At 46.5% G+C, this 20780-nt stretch overlaps 1 protein-coding gene across 1 annotated transcript; it reads right to left on the reverse strand.

Annotated features, from left to right (window-relative positions):
• Positions 1-8012: 8012 nt before the first annotated feature.
• Positions 8013-16905, reverse strand: LOC135877117 (large ribosomal subunit protein P2-like). The gene is made up of 5 exons (XM_065402464.1): positions 16796-16905; positions 12776-12899; positions 10459-10507; positions 8813-8902; positions 8013-8135 (listed from the first exon to the last, which is right to left on the reverse strand). The coding sequence occupies exons 2-5, from the start codon at positions 12896-12898 to the stop codon at positions 8059-8061; spliced, it is 339 nt and encodes a 112-aa protein (XP_065258536.1). The 5' UTR covers position 12899; positions 16796-16905; the 3' UTR covers positions 8013-8058.
• Positions 16906-20780: the final 3875 nt, after the last annotated feature.

Below are 20780 nucleotides of genomic sequence, written 5' to 3' on the forward strand. Positions count from 1 at the left end.
CTATTATAGCCCTGTTGTGTCCAAAATGGTAACCTTTGTTCAGGTACACGATTAAAACACAGTTGGATCCTGGCTACATTACAGTAAGAAACCGAGCATTAACCAAGTCAGGGAACAAATATTTCATAACTGGCAGCCCCAAATGCATTGCTTCTACAGCTTCGATAGAGCCAGAATGTCCAGGATCTACCGCAAGGAAGCAAATTCTGATGGCAAAGTAGGATGACAGAAAAGCCATTTTATGCCAATTTTCAACAAACCCACCTCCAGCCTGAAAATCCAAGAAATGACAGATGTTGGGCTATATTCACCCCAGCTGATACTAATGGGGTTATACCAGCGACGAAGCTGGGCAGAAGTTGTGAGCTTCTCCTTTTCCATGTCAGGGAATGTAGCAAGGCAGCTTGAATGATCCTGGCATCACTTTTGGGCTTTTCATTGATAAGGCTGGGTCAAAGGTTTGATGGGGTCAGGGGCTTTTCCAGTTGCACAATTCCCAGCAGATGCGTCCTTATCTTATGCCAACCCCTCAATGGCAGCCCAGGCTCTTTTAATCGGGTTGTTGGGTTACTGCCCTTTTCAGGAGGGCTGTGCAGGCATTTTAATGTTGTTCAGAAGGCACCGGAGCAACGGATCGTAGGTTTGAGCTACTGTTGTTATGTTTTGCTTACCTGGCAGGCTGCCTATGAAGTGACAGATGTGAGTTAGAAGTAGCATTATTTTTAGGGCTCTGAATTGCATTGTTTCCAACGTGCTCCTTGAGGTTATAACCAAACAGTTGCGATACTTGCATGCCGTATGCTTAAGGGTCCCATCATCACAGCTGAAGACAGCAGGTGAAAGTGGGTTTTTTTTTGGCTATGGCAAGTCTCTAGAGTCCTAATTCCATTGACTGATGCTTTTTGTAAGACTCCCACTGATTTCAATGGGCTTTCAATTGGGTCCTTAGTAATCAGACTTGCTCCGCACAGAAATCCCTCCCTCCCTCCCCCTTTTTTTTAAAAAAAAGTATTTAATTCACCCTGGTACTTATCACAAACATTAATGAACTTCCATAGCACCTGAGCGCCTCACAAACATGAATGGACTTAACTCTATGATGTACCTAGGAGGTAGGCACACTGAAGATGAAATCCTAGCCCTATGGAAATCAATGGGAGTTCTGCCATTTACTTCAATAGTACGAGGATTTCACTCTAAATGTTGTTAATCCCATTCTACAGATAGGGAAACTAAGGCACAGAGAAGTAGAGCCTGGGCTGACAACACTCAGCACCTCTGAAAATCAGGTCACTCTATTTAGATGTGGCACTTCAGTACCCAGGTTTGAAAACTCACTGGGGTGTGTGTGGTTTACAGCCACTGAAATCCAGTTACACCAGAACAGTGATCAATCAAATATAAAGCCATGACATCAAGTGTGAAACTTCTGAGAAGTGATAGAGGCACAGAAGTTGCAGCTTCAGATCCGACCTCAAATATCTTGACTACACTTGGAAGAAATAGTTATTTTAAAGATTCCTTTGACTAGATCCTGCCTTTGCTTAGGGTAATTAACTTGATGATTGAATAGGACTTCGTCCATTTTTAGTTACTATAATCCTCCAGGAACCTATCTTCTTACAGAGCCACTTGGAGAGACGTCCCAAGCAGATGCATCCTTTTGAACGTCAGCATTAAATACCATGTAATTTATATTATTGGGTCTGCATGACAAAGAAAATCTGCCATTGAGGTGAATTCCCCCCCCCCCCCGCCCCTTTTCATATTTCATATTTATAATCCACACAAAGTCTTGCAGACAGGAGATGCTATTTAGAGGGCAACGAAAAAGCAGAACAAAATGACACATGCAATTTTTTTTCTTTTTTTGCATAGCCTTTATATGCAGAGGGGGATCGCTTTGTGGATTAGAGGGATTTAAGTGCTAATTCTTGCATTTAATTATTTGCTCCCTGACTATAAAGATTTGTGAGTAGGACATTGTGCCAAAATTTACCATGCAACTTGGCTTATTGATGTCCTTCATTATTGATGTAGTACCAATAATGTACAAAACAATCCCCACAGGTCTGGAAAAGATTAGGGACCACTTTCTGCTCTCAATTACACTAGATTGCATTGAGTTCAAAGGAGTTACTCCAGTGTTACAGTATAGCAAATGAAATCAGAGAGAAATAAGGTCTCTGCCTAAAGATGTTACTAACATTAGACAAAGCATACACAAGGAAAGGGATGTAACAAAGGTGATAGGAATTGGGTTATTTAATAATGGCTTGTCTTGTTACTGCCAGATTCGATAGCTGCTTGGATCCTGGTATATTAAAGTCACTGGCCACAGAACCACAGCACAGAATTTTTGTTTGAAAAGGAAAAGTTGTTGCCAATTGTCATGGTTGAGAACACGACCTTAAGAATATTAATTGACTGCAAGCCCACCTTGAATTGTCTTCCTGAGTCTGCAAACTGGAAAAAAAAAAAATGCTGTTTCAAATTAACCTGTTCAATTCATGACAATGCTAAAGTTAACAACTGCACATACCAACATTAATTATTTCACTGTTTTTTTGTTTTTGTTTTTTTAAACGCCACTAGCCGTCACCCATAGCCCCCTCTCCAGCGCATTAAAACCTCTCCAGCGCATCATCAAGGATCTACAACCTATCCTGAAGAACGATCCCTCACTCTCTCAGATCTTGGGAGACAGGCCAGTCCTTGCTTACAGACAGCCCCCCAACCTGAAGCAAATACTCACCAGCAACTACACACCACACAACAAAAACACTAACCCAGGAACCAATCCCTGCAACAAACCCCGGTGCCAACTCTGTCCGCATATCTATTCAAGGGACACCATCATAGGACCTAACCACATCAGCCACAACATCCGGGGCTCGTTCACCTGCACATCTACCAATGTGATATGTTCCAGCAATGCCCCTCTGCCATGTGAATTGGCCAAACCGGACAGTCTCTACGCAAAAGAATAAATGGACACAAATCAGACATCAAGAATTAGAACATTCAAAAACCAGTAGAACACTTCAATCTCCCTGGACACTCAATAACAGACTTAAAAGTGGCAATTCTTCAACAAAAAAACCTTCAAAAACAGACTCCAACGAGAAACTGCAGAACTGGAATTAATTTGCAAACTGGACATCATCAAATTAGGCCTGAATAAAGACTGTGAGTGGATGGGTCACTACAAAAACTAGGTTTCAGAGTAGCAGCCATGTTAGTCTGTATCCGCAAAAAGAACAGGAGTACTTGTGGCACCTTAGAGACTAACAAATTTATTAGAGCATAAGCTTTCGTGGGCTACAACCCACTTCGGGTTGTAGCCCACGAAAGCTTATGCTCTAATAAATTTGTTAGTCTCTAAGGTGCCACAAGTACTCCTGTTCTTTTTACAAAAACTAATTTCCCCCTGCTGATACTCACACCTTCGTCAACTGTTTGAATTGAGCCACCTTGATTACATTGGCCTCATTAGTATTCACCCCTTCTTGTCAACTGTTGAGAATAGCTCACTTCCACCTTAATTGAATTGGCTCATTAGCACTGACCCCCCCCCAATTGGTAAGGCAACTCCCATCTTTTCATGTGCTGTGTATTTATACCTGCTGCTGTATTTTCCACTCCATACATCTGATGGAGTGGGTTCTAGCCCACGAAAGCTTATGCCCAAATAAATTGGTCTCTAAGGTGCCACAAGGACTCCTCGTTGTTTTTGCTGATACAGACTAACACAGCTACCACTCTGAAATCCGCTAATGTGTTTATTCCATAACCCCATGCACCCATCATGCGGCACTTGGCATTAATTGCACTCTCATTCAACAAAAGCCTCCATTTTAAAATGTGAATAAAGATGCCCCAGAATCACCCGTCATAGGATCATAGGACTGGAAGGGACCTCAATAGGTCATCTAGTCCAGTGGTTCTCAACCTTTGTTCATTTACAGACCCCTAAAAAATGTCAAGTGGAGGTGCGAACCCCTCTGGAAATCTTAGACATGGTCCGCAGATCACAGGCTGAGAACCACCGATCTAGTCCACTCCCCTACACTCAAGGCAGGCCTAAATAATAACTAGACAAGAGGTCGGCAACCTTTCAGAAGTGGTATGCCAAGTCTTCATTTATTCACTTTAATTTAAGGTTTCGCGTGCCGGTAATAAATTTTAACGTTTTTTAGAAGGTCTCTCTCTATAAGTCTATATATAATATAAATAAACTACTGTTGTATGTAAAGCAAACAAGGTTTTCAAAATGTTTAAGAAGTTCATTTAAAATTAAATTAAAATGCTGATCTTAAGCTGGCGGCCTGCTCAGCCCGCTGCCAGCCTGGGGTTCCGTTCCGCTAGGCCGGCAGTGGGCTGAGCGGGGCCTGCAGCCGGAACCCCGGCTGGCAAGGGGCCGGCAGCCAGAAACCCAGGTTGGCAGCGGGCTGAGCGGGGCTGGCGGCTGGGACCCCAGACAGGCGGTGGGCTGATCGGGGCTGGACCCCAGACCGGCGGCGGGATGAGCGGGGTCGGCACCCCAGACCAGCAGCGGGCCGAGCGGCTCAGCCTGCTGCCGGTCTGGGGTTCCGTCCGCTGGCTCCTGCCAGCCAGGGTCCCGGCTGCTGGCCCCGCTGAGCCTGCTGCCAACCTGGTGCTCAGGGTGGGGGGTGCAAGAGTCAGGGCATGGGGTGTGGGGGGGCTGGGTATGTGTGGGGACTGCAGGAGTCAGGGCAGGGGGATATGGGGGGCAGGGTATGTGTGGAGGGTGCAGGAGTCAGGGCAGAGGGCTGGGGGCATGTGAGGGGGTGCAGGAGTCGGGGCATGGGGGGACTGGGTATGTGTGGAGGGTGCAGGAGTCAGGGATGGGGTTGTGGGGGGGTGCAGGGGTCAGGGCAGAGGGTGTGAGGGGGTGCAGGAGTCAGGGCATGGGGTGTGAGGGGGCTGGGTATGTGTGGAGGGTGCAGGAATTAGGGATGGGGTCGTGGGGGGGATGCAGGGGGCTGGGGTGCAAGGGTCAGGGCAGAGGGCTGGGGGTGGGTGGGCTGGGATCAGGAGGGTGCTCCCAGCCCCCTGCCCTGAGCGGCTCACGGCAGGGGGCTGGAGGGATACGCCCCGCTCCTACCTCCCTTCCCCACCTCCTTACCGGTCTGAGCAGCGAGGGCGCTGGGGCTGCTCTTCTCCCCTCCGTCGCAAGGGCCATCGGCAGCAGGGAGGGAGAGGAGGCGGGGCTCCACACAGCACACTGGGGGAAGAGGCGGGGGAGGGGGAAGCTTGGCTGTCGGCGGAGCCAGCTTGCTTCTGCCCCCTGCCCCCGCCAGAGAGAGTGGTAGGCGGGGGGGGGGGCGGAGAAGAGCGGGCTGGTCGGGCAGGATTTTTAATGGCACGCTGCTGCCTGCCGGGGTCCGGCTCAGCCCGCTGCCGAACCCCGGTAGCGGGCTGAGCCGGACCCCAGCAGGCAGCAGCGTGCCATTAAAAATCGGCTCCCGCATGCTATAGGTTGCCGACCCCTAAACTAGACCATTCCTAACTTGTTCTTAAAAACCTCCAATGATACAGATTCCACAAACTCCCTAGGCAATTTGTTCCAGTGCTTAACTACCCTCACAGGAAGTTTTTCCTTTAGTCCAACCTAACTTCCCTTGCTGCAATTTAAGCCCATTGCTTCTTGTCCTATCCTCAGAGGTTAAGAACAATTTTTCACCCTCCTCATTGTAACAACCTTTTATGTACTTGAAAACCATTATCATGTCTCCCCCTCAGTCTTCTCTTCTCCAGATTCAACAAACCCATTTTTTTCCCATCTTCCCTCATCATGTTTTCTAGACCTTTAATCATTTTTGTTGCTCTTCTGTGGACTTTCTCCAATTTGTCCAGATCTTTCCTGAAACGTGTTCAGTTCTGGGCGCCATCATACTCCAGCTGAGGCCTAATCAGCACTGAGGGAAAGAATCACTTCTTGTGTCTTGCTTACAACACTCAGTCTGGTCCACCCAAGTGCAAGGTCAGATGAGGCACAAGAGCAAACGATTTGTGGCAAGAGGTAAACAGACTAGCCAAAAGAGAAATTTTAGGACATGGAGGAAAACAAGGTTGCTTGGCACATGGAAAAAGGGAGGATGTTCCATGTGTAGCCATAGTGGAGAGGCATGGAGGATGAAATGAAAGGTTGGGAGTTGTCTTGGTTATTAAATATAGGATGGATGCACAAGGCAGCCTGCAAGGAATAATTACAACAGAGAAGGAATATTTAGAAAAGCTCCCAACTATCAGGAAAATCTCTCTGATTTGAGTTGTCCCGGAGAGGGAATTACAAATGTTTACATGATGTTCAACACTATAATACACATTACAGCTTAAAATCCTGTTACGAGAAAGGCACTTTAGACTAATCACTGCATTACCAGTCAACGCAAGGCTCACGCCGTAACCCTATTTTAAAGTACAAGGGCATAGGTTAACAAGAGCAAAAGCGAAGGGAGATGGAGACTAGCTTTCTAAACAGAGTCAAAGAAGGGTAGATACACTGCTCTGACCTTCATTGATCCTCTACATTAGGAAGGGTTTCACTGTTACCTATACAGACATCAGGACGAATAACGTATTGACACCAGAAACGTTGAATTTCAAATCAGAGGTGATGGAAAACGCAATACATTTTAAGGAACAGAATCCTACCTTCTGCTGAGCAATCAGTTGTACTTTCCCCTGTTCTACCACTGCTGCTGTTACTGGGGAGGCAGCGTTGCCTAGTGGATAGAACAGTGGACTAAATAGAGACCCGAGTTCCATTTCCAGATCTGCCATTGACCTGCTGTGTGACCATGGGCAAGTCATTTCACTTCCATATACCTCAGTTTCCCCAGCTGTAAAATGGTGATTTATCTGCTTTGAGAAGCAGATGAAAAGCAGAACAGAAGAGTTAGATTTTTAGTTCTTCCATGAATCAAATTGTTTTACAAAGTGACTGCATTTTTTAAAAAGAACAGGAGTACTTGTGGCACCTTAGAGACTAACAAATTTATTAGAGCATAAGCTTTCGTGGGCTACAGCCCACCACGAAAGCTTATGCTCTAATAAATTTGTTAGTCTCTAAGGTGCCACAAGTACTCCTGTTCTTTTTGCGGATACAGACTAACACGGCTGCTACTCTGAAACCTGCATTTTTTAAGTGCAATAAAAGGAGTTTTGTGATCCTACAGGATAGGAAAGCTGTAGAACATGGGAAACTGGATGGTTATATAGCAGAATAGATTGGCTAGGTTTCCGTAATCAAACCAGTCTGTTTTATAAAGCCAGGAAGCAATACGTGGATATTTATTAAGGTGCTTAGTAGTGCCCCAGTACTGAATTGCATGCATGTTTGAACTGTACTGAGTAAAGCAAAGCATACTGGCACCCAGTTGTGGAAGCTGCAGGTACTAAGTCCCATCTGTTACTTCTAGCATTCCAACACCCTTGTCTGGTGCGGAGAGTTGGAGCCTGTCCAGGTTCTGAATGCAACAGTTTGCATTTCTATAGTGCCTTTCATCCAAAGATATTAAAGTGCTTTATAAATATTACCCCTACCACACCTGTGAAGTACTATTCCCATTTTACAGATGGGGAAAGTGAGGCAGAGAGAGCAGTTACGTTTCACAACCAAGGTCCCACAGCAGTCAAAGCAGCAAGAACACAGAGCTTATTTGGTTTTCAGCTGTCCAATAGGCCTGCACAGCCCTATTTAATTCTAGAGAGCATGTACATGCAAGGATCTGAAACCATTTCTTTCCCATACTACTATATGCTCTTGGTAACTAAATATTGCAATACAATAAACATGTTTCTGAAAACCTCATTAGTAGATTTCACTGAGGTTGATAAATCAGTATGAAAGCTGGGATTAGATCCCAGGGGGCTGGGCTCCTCGTCTTTCCATAAAGAAGGGATGCTGGAATTTTCAGAGGAGCCTAAGGGAGTACCTTCTAAGATGTCTATCTTTAGTAGGTAAATCAAGTCTGTGCGTAAAATAGTTTTGGGTTTTGCTATTTTTATTGTTTTTCCAGAACAAAGTGATTAATCAAAGAGCCCAAATCCCATGTCCTCGTCAGACTCCTCAGATTCTTCCTTCTTCTCTTCCTCTTTTTTCTCTTCTGCAAGTCAAAGAAAGTGTAAATTAATATTTGAAAGTCCAGCAGCTCCTGCTGAGACAGAAGTCTGGATCACCCTTGTGTATGTTAATTTAGTGTTTGACTAATGAATACTGTGTGCATGTACACTGAGACAAATGTAGTACATATGAATTTAAACAATTCTTTCCCTCCCCGCCACTTGCAGGCAATAAAACGTACGCTTTAAGGCAATAAAAGTTATGCCCCAGGAAAAGAAATTTTGGGCAGGCAGGCCCTCGTTTTTAAGGCTTATTTTGTGCAAACTGGGAGAGACTTTCAAAAGTGCCAAATGACATAGGTGCAAAAATCGAATTGATATTTAATGGGACATCTGAACCTCTCACCCATGTAGCTTTTGAAAATGCAATCCTCAGTCACCAAAGTGTTATGCTAAAATGAACAGTCACTCCTGTAAGATGTTTCCCAATCTAAGCTTGGTTTAAAAGTTTGCACTGTGTACATTAATTTTTTTTTTTTAAATCTACATTTAAACCAACAATAGCAGCTCCTACAATTAGGACTGCTATGAAGGCTCATGCTTCAGGTCAGATTCTTCATGGATTTTCTGTTTATGGATAATAAGAGAGCCTCTTTTAAGAGAAGCATTCTCAGTCGCTCACAGAACCCAGGAAGTCCCCTCCTTCAAAAACAAGACCTACCTGCAGGTGCGCCTTCACCAGCAGCCGGAGATGCAGCAGCGGCTGGAGCAAGAGCACTGCCTGCTGGAACACAGGCTAACTTGGAGAGGCCTATGACATGAGAGACTTGTAAATAAAACACACACACACGGCCTCATTCTAAGAGCCCTCGAAGTTAAGCAGAATGTGTTGTAACTAGGTAACCTCTTTCGTCTTATGATATCCCATACAAGGACAACATTTCACATACAGGGCACAAGTGCACGCCTGAAGCAAGATAGCACTGTATGGGAAAGCACTTGAGACGAATGAAATGATTTTTAACCTTTGTCTCACGTGTTTAGTAGACATGTGGAGGCAACTACTCTGAAATGTATACACAGATAAACGCTGCCCAAACAGAAAATTCACAAGCAGCTGCACTAGATGTATTATGCAATAAACAAATCAGCATGGTACAAAATGGCCATTTTGAAGTTCAGTTATTTCAAATCACTTTTGCTTACATGGGATGAAAGTTACTTAAAAAGTGAACACTAATCTCCCAAGTGTCTGATTTGTGCTGGGAAATTATTTGGTGTGCAGAATGAGAATTGGGCTGAAAACTAGTTCACCAAAATGAAACTGGGTCTTCAACTTTGTGATTAATTTATTCCAATCCTCATGGCCACAGTTTCTGAATTTAGAGTGTGGCTCTGAATTATACAAGTTAAACTGCACAGGAATAAAATATCCGCAGGCAGTGAAGACCTGAATTTTAATCTTTCTGAAAGTCATCACTTGACAGTAAAATCAATGGTCTTTATAATGCAGCACAGAACCAAATCTGAAAGGAATATAATGAACTTAACACTCAGCACTTAAAACTTGTCTTTTACAAACACTGATTAATTAAGCCTCCTACTGCTTCCCCACTCTCTGAGATGGGGATAACACATTCAGAAAGATTAAGTGACTTGCTACAGAAGCAGTATCACAGGATTTCCTGAATCTCAACCTCTGCTCAATTTAGTACAGAATCTTGACAGCAACTTTATTTTAATTTTAATGCTTACAAGCATGTAAGTAAGTGTTTTCATAATAGCAGGAAAAATTAACTGAAAGATTGCTACTGTATTCTGTTGGGGTATACATATAAATTTGATACTCCATTGTGGATCTGTAATTTAACAGAAGTGAACAGTGATTCAAAATTAGGCTGATTACTTCACTTGATCTTAGCCATACTAATCAAACATGCTCTAGTTACATTCTTGTGGTTTCCCATAGTCACAAGGGAAGTGTTTTTCCATTTGAAGGGATAAAATAAAGAAATATCCAATTTCCACTTCAAATAAAGGGAAGTCAGAGTTGATTTTAAGCCTTTGCATAGAAGGCTCATCTTCTGATTTAGTGCAAGAATCTATATACCCTTATACAATAAAACGCACTTTAACACCGACTCAGCTGTCGGGACAAACACCTACTGTATATTAATAAGCTTGTAACAGACAACCTGCCTGGAGACACTTCTCTGCAAATCAATATTCTAGCTGGTGTTTGCTTCAGTCAAGCAAATATGAAACCCAACATTTCTCTTTTAGATAAATCCACAGAAATGCAAATGGATTGATCGGTCTACTTCTGTCTTGCAACAACTGAGTTCTTAAAATCTGATAAGTTTTTACCTGAATTGACAACATCATCAACATCTTTGCCACTCAGTTCACTGATGACCTTTATTATGAGAGAGAAAAAGAAAGAGGTTAAAGATCAATCCTGGAATTTTGGGTGTTCGACATGTTTAGTAGTCTCTCAACACTGGCAATTCCCCAACGTACGCATTACCACAAAGGGATGCATAACAGAACAATTAAACAGAGCATTAAGGAGTTAAAGGGACAAAGAGTAGCTTAGAGACTAAAAGTAGGTTTTTGGAGAACGTTTACAAGATCAACTACTAACAGCAATATTAGCATAAAATTTAAGTAAGTTCTGAACAGACCACTTGTCAGGATAAAAACCATTACCCTGCAGTATCTGCAACACAAACATTGCAGTATCGAATGAGGTTAGTGCATTAGAAAGGGAAGGAGGTAAGCGACACCGACATTGACCAGTGCTAAAAGTAATTACAGAGCATAAACAGCAAAGAACAAACCAGATTTGAAATTGTAGACACATGCAGGTAAGGAGGTGGTTTAACCCCCCAACCCCCCAAAATAGACTTCTAGTATAACACTTTCTTTTAATAGAAACTATAAACTACATGTTCGAAAACTTTAGGCGTAATAACTAAGTTTAGTAACGAGTCACTGCATACTCATTTGCTCAACGTGCTTTCATCCTATGGTGCAATATCAGGCATCACTGAACTTGTCAAGGCTTTTAACATTTTAACACTAAAAAAGCTGATCCGAAGTCTTAAAGTTAAATTATTCCTTTGTTTAAAATTTCTCATAGCATGCAATTGCTTAAAGCTATTTGGGAACACAACAGTTTGGGGAGGTAGGACACTGGACTATGAGCTGTGAGACCCTGGGTTCTATCCCGGCTCTGCCACTGAACTATTCTGTAACCTTGAACAAGGTTGTTCCCTCATTCTGTTTCCCTCCTATTTTTTGTCCACCTACTCCACCTTTTTCAGAACAGCACCTACCTGGTATAGCACCTATTACAATGAGGACTCAATTTTAGCTGGAGCCTCTAGGCACCATAAATAATACATTAACTGAACAGCCCATATCACCCATATACATGGATGGAGTCTCATGCTGATGTCGATGTATAAGGACTCAGCAAATACTACAGGTGAACATGTAGATGCGAGGTCAGATCAATGCGAAAACTGCAAACACGGTTACACGTGGGACAGACAAGATTCTCCCGGATGATTGCAGACTGCTATATACATGCTTTGAGTTGTTCACGTTTTTCACATAAGGTGTTAATGTGCCTTGCTTCAACGTGGTTAAGGGCCACATGACAAATCTGCTGCCACCTTGCTCTGACGTGGGCTGTTGTTTTCCAGTTGCAATACCCACATAGTACAGCTAAGAAAGGTTACATCACATACAGATCTTTATCTATAAACAGACGTTTATATATAAAGTGTGTGTGTTTCTCTCTTTACCCATATGCCCTCCCCACTCCTCCTCCCTTCAGGGGTAGGCATCAATAGGACAGTCAATTACTGAAGAAAATCAGGAATAGTATTTTCAGTACAGTGTTTTCCCAGCAGTAATTAATACTACAGTTCATACTATGAATCAGTAGTTGACAATCAATATTAAAGCTTTTAGAGCAGGCAAAAGGTGAAACTCATAGGAGAGAACATTTGCAGATGGGTTTATGTACTCAGTTACTGACAGAGATTATATCTAGTGACAAAAGTACATTGGGAAGAAAAAAAACAGTTGTCTGAGATTCTTCTGGATTTCCTCCCAGCCCACAAGCCTCAAAAATTTCATAGTGCATAGTCTCCTGCTGATATCTGGATACAATGAGTATCTTTGCCTTGACTAAGTCCAAATGCCTACAAGCATTCAGAAGTCACGGACATCATCTTCACAGGACTCTCCGTCTCCAGCAGTCTGGGAAGGTAAGGGCCTGAACTTTGCTCCCTTCCACAGCAGCACTTTGCACTCAAGTGCCACAATTTTTATTCCCCTGGCCAAGCTTCCTCTGAGATTTGAACCCACCACCTCCATCACTGCAAGCGGGAACTGTGGGGGTCTGGACTCAATGACTCAGGAGGTCTTTTCCAGTCCTATGTTTGCACTAAACACCAGTGAACTTCCAACTGGCAAGTTGTAAGAACTCTTAGGCTTTTCCAAAGCTATACAGACCAAGAAAGAAGTTTAACAAGCCCGTTTATTAAACTACGAGGGCATTATATTCTGTATGGTACTGGAGTGTAAGATGACTGCTTCAAATATTCTCTCAGAAGTGTGTTCCTGTAACAACTTCAAAAGGCAAGAGAGAGACTAATGCAAAGAAACCAACCTTGTTGACACGTTCGTCATCTGCATCGATACCAACGCTGTCGAGGATCTTCTTGATGTTCTTGGCTGTAGGGTTGTTGTTGCCACCCAGGACAGTAAGCAGGTAAGCGGCCACGTAACGCATTCTGAAACAGATGCCCACAGGAAAGAATTCAAGTTAATGTCTTGGATACAGAAGTGTTGCCTTAAAGAGCTCCCATGTCAGGATACAAGACCCTATGGTACATAGAACAGATTATAAACAATCTCATCTAAGCATTTAATGACTATTACTGAACTACAAATCCAGAGGGAAGAAACTGCTGGAGGAAAGGGCATCAGCTACAGACACCTCCTTGGTGCTCACAAACTTTAGCAGGCAAGGTTTTATGCTGTCTTTATACTAGGAGGGTTTTCCCGGCATAGTTACACCAGCAAAACCTTCTAGTGTGGCTGCAGTTGTGTAAGCACTTTTAGATTTACAAATTTTTATTAAGATGATGTTAAAAAAAAAAAAGTGAACGGTACAGAGTTTAAGCATAGAAGTTTCTGGTTATCAGGGAATAACATACAGATTATTGAGGATGCAAAATTTGGTTTAAGATCAGGTGGCATAAGGAATATACAATCTGCAATATCCCCGATTGGGGGTAAAAGGTTGATGGGTCAAAGTACAGGCATTGAGATATGAGGGTATGAGGTTCATAAAGTGGCTATGTTCGGTTGTGGAGTATAATGAGTGGATATGATGATGAGGAAGGATTGACCCTCATTTGGTGGGATTTAATGTTCAGGGAGTTTATGGTTCCAGTTCATATGATCCAACGGAGAAAGTCTCTTGGTCCCTTTCTCGTAGTTGAAGAACGATGTCACTCTGGCTCACGCCTCCTGGTACTGTCTGTGGCCGGTGATGTGCTTGATGTAGATGTCCCTGGACCATTGGATGGTGTCTGAGACCATGAGGCGCCGCATGAGCCGTGCGTAGTGTCGACCGATCCCGCAGGCCCGCAGCACGTATAACTTAGGGCTTGTCTAATTTAAAACGCTACAGTGGCACAGCTTATAATGCGCCACTGTAGCACTTCAGCATAGACACTACCTACATGAACAGGAGGGAATTCTCCCATCTGCGTAGGTAATCTGCCTCCCTGAGAGGTGGTAACTAGGTTGACGCTATGTACAGAGAGATTTAGGGGGGATGAACTGCCGCTCAGTGGATTTTTCAGACCCCAACCGACATAGTTAATCTGAACTAATTATCTAGTGTACACCAGGCCGTATGCTGGTTCAGGGAAGCAGCATACACTGTACCAGTATAAGCAGAGTTAGGCTACGTCTACACTGGGGTGCTTTACAGGTATGGAATACTCGTATACTGTACTGGCCAAGCGCTCCTAAGGTGGACATGGCCATCTTGGCAAAGCTGCACTTTGAACTGCTATGGTAAAAGCGCAGTTTTGTAAGTATAGTTCCACCTGCATTACAGACTTCTGCCGGCAGAACTATGTCAGTCAAGGATCACACCCCCGACCGACATAGCTGTGCCAGCATCAGTCTGTAGTGCAGATGTTGTTATACTGGCAAAACTGCATCTACACTAAAGGGCCTTGTTGACATAGCTATGTTAGTTAAAAAAAAAAAAATCACGCCCCTAACTGACATAGCTCTGCCAGGTTAAGTGAAGACAAGGCTTTAGCATGGAAGCAATTTCTCTCTCAGCTCCAAAACAAAAGAGCTTCAATTACATCACCAGTCTAGGTATTGGGATAGGGACATCTAAATTGATGATGGAGAGCAAACCCTTTTTAGAAAAGGTCAAAATCACAGAAATGGTTGGGTTGAAATTACTTCTCATGATCAAAATAAGGCCTGGGATCTACATAATTCAGAAGAATATGGGACTTCTCCTACATCCTATAAAGTGATGTTAGGGTAGGTCAGCTTTTCAGCATATATTACTTTGGGGCACAGGGGTGTGTGTGTGTGTGTGACAGAGAGAGAGAGAGAAAGAGAGGCCAGGGAGGAGTTCAGTGTCATACAGAATTGGGTAAACCTGCCTTGAACTAAGGCCTAAAGTTGATGTCAAACAAGCCATTTTAGTGGCTGGAAAGCAATACTTCAGTTGCTCCCCCTGGAAAACAGAAGATCACTGACACCTTAAATATAAGAAGGGTAAATCATTACTCGGCATCTAATAGGTGTTTCTGGAAATTAGTCCTTTCCACATCTTCCATAATGAGTAAACAAATCACTATATTTAGTTTTCTAGACCAATGTTTCTCAATCTTTTCGATACCAGGGAGTGACTTGCTGCCTTCCTAAACTGTGTCAGGGAGATCTGAGGGACCGGTCATTGAGAAACAGCATTCAAGAATGTACACTTGTGTCTTATACAGCACCAAACACAATTGTTGGTGCTTAATCATTTTCTCTCAATAGACCGCCTACCACATTTTGTTTTCATGTCTGCCTCCCACTGCAGTTTTGACTAGGAGCCATAATTCTAATTCTGAAACAGACATTTTGCAGCTGCTCCCTGAAGAGTCGGGAACATTACGACTCAATTGGCTAGAACTGCATTTAAAGCACTGGTGCAGTTTGAAAATCAACCTGTTTTCTTATGGAGTTGTAAACTTTTCTGCACTAAAAGCCTGCAGTGGTGCACTAATTCAAACCTATGTGCCTGAACTAATTGCAAAAAAGTTAGCGTGACGGGAAAGTGTGCATGCTGCACTGTGACAGAAAAGTGTATTTTTCTATTAAGCTGAACATCTAGCTGCTCACTTAATTCCTACACTGTGATAACAACTCTCAATACAAATATTGAGAAGAACAGTATTTTCACCTTTACTATAAAACATGCTGATTTCCAAAAGGTGCCAGTAGAACCCAATGATTCAAGTCCCACTCCAGGCCTGCCCAGAGAAAAATGCATAGGCATAATGGTGAAGCAGGAAGCAAAAGTTAAAGGCTGCCCCTACTCCCGCCAGACCCCCTGTATTATAGAACCACGTGCAAACTTAGGTCAATGAAAGAGCACTGAGAGAACCACCACTGAGAGCGCTCAGTGGGGGGCAGGCCCCAGTCATTTGAGGGGCAGGAGATCCGCAGAGTTCTCAGTGGGGGGAGGGGTCCAGTCACAAGGAGTGTCCCGGAGCTCTTAGTGCGGGGGCAGGGGCTCTGTGGGGGGTGGGCCCCAGTCACTGGGAGGGCGGGGGTCCCAGGAATCTCAGTGGGGGGGGCAGGGCTCTCGGGGGGGGGGCAGAGGTCCCAGGGCTCTCGGGGGGGGGGCAGTCACTGGCGGGGGGTCCGGGGCTCTCGGGGGCGGGCAGTCACTGGCAGGGGAGTCCGGGGCTCTCAGTGGGGGGAAGGGACCAATCACTGGGGGGACAGGGCTCTCGGGGGGGGGGGGCAGTCACTGGCGGGTGGGTCCGGGGCTCTCAGTGGGGGGAAGGGACCAGTCACTGGGGGGGACAGGGCTCTCGGGGGGGGGGCAGTCACTGGCGGGGGGGTCCGGGGCTCTCAGTGGGGGGAAGGGACCAATCACTGGGGGGGACAGGGCTCTCGGGGGGGGGCAGTCACTGGCGGGTGGGTCCGGGGCTCTCAGTGGGGGGAAGGGACCAGTCACTGGGGGGGACAGGGCTCTCGGGGGGGGGGCAGTCACTGGCGGGGGGGTCCGGGGCTCTCAGTGGGGGGAAGGGACCAGTCACTGGGGGGGCAGGGGTCCCAGGGCTATCGGGGGGGCAGTCACTGACGGGGGGGTCGGGGCTCTCAGTGGGGGGAAGGGACCAGTCACTGGGGGGGCAAAGGTCCCAGGGCTCTCGGGGGGGGGCAGTCACTGGCGGGGGGGTCGGGGCTCTCAGTGGGGGGAAGGGACCAGTCACTGGGGGGGACAGGGCTCTCGGGGGGCAGTCACTGGCGGGGGGGTCGGGGCTCTCAGTGGGGGGAAGGGACCAGTCACTGGGGGGGCAGGGGTCCCAGGGCTATCGGGGGGGGGCAGTCACTGGCGGGGGGGTCGGGGCTCGGCGCAGCCCGCACTCACTTTAAGTCCGTAACAGACCCGAAACGATGTGCACGCTCTGCCCCGCGCTCCGAGAAAGAGGTGACGATTGGCCTACGGGGCCGCACGGCCTCTGCGCACGGGCGGGGCGGGTCAAAGGGCACGGGGTCAAAGGTCACATCGTCTCTCTTTTCGCTCCCTCGGCGATTTCTTTGTCTGCGCGCCACACGCCGCTACCGTACCCAACAAACTATCATTTAAATAAACGTGAAAACAGGATACATAATTCATATTTCATTAGTCCCGCCCCCCCAACGGCTCTAGGTCTGCGCATGCGTACAGAGCACCGGGCAATGGGCGCCGGGCCCGCCATGTTGGAAAGGGGGAAAGAGAGCAGAAGCCCCGCCCCTCTTTCTCTAGCACATGGGCGGGGCCAGCGAGGCTAGTATTCTGCCTGGCATACCTGGCTATGGACCCTGGAGCAGCCCATGCCTGGCAAGGACACGTCTAAGCTCCATCCTATTCTGCCCATTGGTCATTATACCAAGATATGGACCATATAACAGCCCTGGCCCAGCACCACGGCATTCTGCCTAGAGGCTGACATGTAAATAGGGACCATTGAATGGTGCAGGCCCACTGAGGGCTAATTGAATCTCCATCATAATATGCCCACAGGGCATTACACCTCTATCCAGACTCTACGACAGGGAGTTATCCGGTGTTGCAGATAAACACTTTGAAAACCTAGTCCTGAAAAGTGACTGAGACTAGACTATGTAACATTCTTGCTTTATCCTGAGAGAGGATCTAGTCTTGCAAGGGATGAGCACCCTAAAACAAGACAACCCTGACACTAAGCACCCCCAAACACCCTGCAGGATCAGGCTTGGAGAGAGGGAGAGACGTTTTCTTCCTAGGAGCAAATACCCCAAGCTCAAGTAGACACTTCTTACCTTCAAAAGTAACCCAAAACACTTTGTGAGCCTCCAAATGCACGGCTCACTTTAGTCCTTACTGAAGTACAGCTGCTGGTGGGGTGAAACACAACAATAGCTTAACAATGCTACTAGGGTTACCATATTTTAGTTTTAAAAAAGGAGGACACTCCACAGGGCCCCGGCCCTGCCCCAACCCTGCCCCTTCCCCGCCCCCAGCCCTGCCCCAACTCCGCCCCTTCCCCAAAGTCCCCGCCCCAACTCTGCCCCCTCCCCTGAACGCTCTGTCCCCTGTTCCTCCCCCTCCCCTGCTTCCCGTGAATCAAATGTTCGCGGGAAGCCTGAAACAGGGAGGCAGCAGGTAAGCTGGGGCTGGGGCTGGGGCGGGGTGCGGCACGGCCCAGTCCGGCCCCCCTGGCCGAGTGGCTCCCTCCGGCGGCCGGCTGGCCCAGGCCAAGAGGCTCTGGCCCCGGCGTCTCCTGCCCGGCTCGGCTCGGGCCCTGGGGCGCCGTCCCCCGGCTGAGCACCCTTGGCCCCGGCCCCGCCCCCGGCCGAGCACCCCCGGCCGAGCACCGCCGGCCCCGGCCCCAGCCCGGCCCCCGGCCGAGCATCGCCGGCCCCGGCCCGGCCCCGGCCCCCGGCCGAGCGCTGCTGGCCCCGGCCTGGCCCCGGCCCCGCACCACCGGGCCCTCCCTCCCTATTTTCCCGGACATGTCCGGCTTTTTGGAATTTCCTCCCGGACGGGGATTTGAGGCCCAAAAAGCCGGACATGTCTGGGAAAATCCGGACGTATGGTAACCCTAAATGCTACAGTGACATGCTCAGTAGTTTTCAGAGGAAGCTGTCGCTGCTGGGGGATTTCAGAATGTAATCATCCAAGACAGAATTTGAACAGGACTCCAGGAGGAATAGTCTTGTGAGGGGAGGGATAGCTCAGTGGTTTGAGCATTAACCTGCTAAGCCCAGGGTTGTGAGTTCAATCCTTGAGGCGCTACCCAGGGATCTGGGGCAAAATCAGTACTTCATCCTGCTAGTGAAAGCAGGGGGCTGGACTTGATGACCTTTCAGGGTCCCTTCCAGCTCTATGAGATAAGTATATCATTAATGATCACAAGTAATCAGGACCAGACATGACCACAGCACTTCCTAGCACAATGCTTGGGCAGTTTGGTACTGACTCAGAGGGAAAACTGCCTTAATTGAATCACTCCACCATTTCCTACACGTGTTCATCAAAAGCCTCCCTTCCAGTATTAACCCAGCCTGATGCAAACATAGCCTCAATAACACTGTGCATTTACCTCATGTCTCATTCTATTGTAATCGCAGAGTGCAAGATCTGCCATCCAACCTTTAAATGCCACACCATCAAATGAGTTAAGATCTTCCCAGGGAGAGGACACTTGGTCATCCCTCCTGTATTATTTGCCAAATAAACACAGATTCCATCAGGCAACAAATAGCAGAGCTGGTTGTCTGATAACTGAGCAGTGCTGGTGGGTAGCTGAATGGTGCCATCTGGTGAATAGCTTTGGTTCTGAAGTGCTGAATTACAGTAATTGTAATCTCTTTGGAAGAGGCTCTAGGTATCAGTAGCAGCTCCATGGAAGGGCAGCAGCAGTTAAAGAGGGGAGATGGAAAGCTGTGTGAAGAAGGAAAGAGAGAGTACTATGAAAAATACTCCAGTGCTATCGTATCTATTGATGATATGATGGTCTTTGCCCTCCTTAATTTGTGTGAGGTGGGGGAGGAGAGAGAACTCTGAATTACATAGTATGTAAACAGTGCAAAGTCTCTTTGTGAGGGTCACTTAAACCTAGGGAGGATAAAGCACTGAATACATTTTAAGGAACTCAGACTCATAGACTTTAAGGTCAGCAGGGAGCATCGTGTTCATCTCCTCTGACCTCCTGCACATTGCAGGCCACAGAACCTCACCCACCCACTCCTGTAATAGACGTATAACCTCTGGCTGAGTTACTGAAGTCCTCAAATCATGGTTTAAAGACTTCAAGTTACAGAGAATTCACTGTTTACACTAGTTTAAACCTGCAAGTGACTGGGGCCCCATGCTGCAGAGGCAGGCGTACCCTCCCCCCCAGGGTCTCAGTCAATCTGATCTGGGGAAAAATTCCTTCCCAACCACAACTATGGCGATCAGTTAGATCCTGAGCATGTGGGCAAGACCCACCGGGCAGATACCTGGGAAAGAATTCTCTGTAGTAACTCAGAGCCCTCCCCATCTAGTGTCCCATCTCCAGCAGTTGGGGATTTTTGCTACTGGCAGTCGCTGATGGGCCACATGCCATTGTACGTAGTCCTATCATACCATCCCCTCCATAAACTTATCAAGCTCTGTTACCTGCACAATACAGCTCAGTCTTGAAGCCAGTTAGGTTTTTTGCCCCCACTGCTCCCCTTGGAAGGCCGTTCCAGGACTTCACTTCTCAGGCTGTGAGGGATGGATCAGATGGGACCTTATAGGCCTTTTGCATCCCTAATGGCTGTGATCTCTGTCGGTGAAAGGTATATCACCCTGTGTGCTTTGGAGCATACCACAGATGAGGCTAACTTACCAAACACTTACTATTGCATCAACATTGCAATGCAAAAGTTGCCTTAATGTAGCACTTGTAGGATTTGCTGAATAATTGATGCGGCCAGTAACTGTCTATAAAAAACATGAAATATACCTGAGGCAGACTAGATACCATAGTAAAGGCTTCAAGACCCATCACAAAATGAACATGAAGTAGGAAGATAATGTAATTACTGTGCATTGTGTGACTGCAGTATGTTTTCAGCACAGAAGCATTATTCTTAGATAGGCAACCGGGATTGTGCTTGGGTCTGGAAGGTCTCATCTCTGACTCTGCCAGTGTTTCGCTGGATGACCTGGGGCACAACCCAGCCCCGGTCCGTGCCTCAGTTTCCCCATCGGTAAAATGGAGATAATATATGCGACACATTGGATTTGTGTGGATTAATGGGTTAACGTCTGCACAAGGCTTTGCAACATCCCATCCCCCGTGCCTCATTTTCCCCTTATGTAAAATGGGGATACTAATACTTTTTTCTATCATAGAAGC

This window comes from Emys orbicularis, chromosome 4 (assembly GCF_028017835.1).
Source record: "Emys orbicularis isolate rEmyOrb1 chromosome 4, rEmyOrb1.hap1, whole genome shotgun sequence".
Classification (NCBI taxonomy): Eukaryota; Metazoa; Chordata; order Testudines; family Emydidae; genus Emys; species Emys orbicularis.

Bases quoted from the DNA above. Each gene is read 5' to 3' on its own strand.
- LOC135877117 (XM_065402464.1), bottom strand. From the start codon at position 12,898: ATGCGTTACGTGGCCGCTTACCTGCTTACTGTCCTGGGTGGCAACAAC. The intron at 10,508-12,775 runs GTTGGTTTCTTT...CTCATAATAAAG, and splicing joins ATGACGAACGTGTCAACAAG to GTCATCAGTGAACTGAGTGG. The intron at 8,136-8,812 runs GTAGGTCTTGTT...TTTGACTTGCAG, and splicing joins TGGTGAAGGCGCACCTGCAG to AAGAGAAAAAAGAGGAAGAG.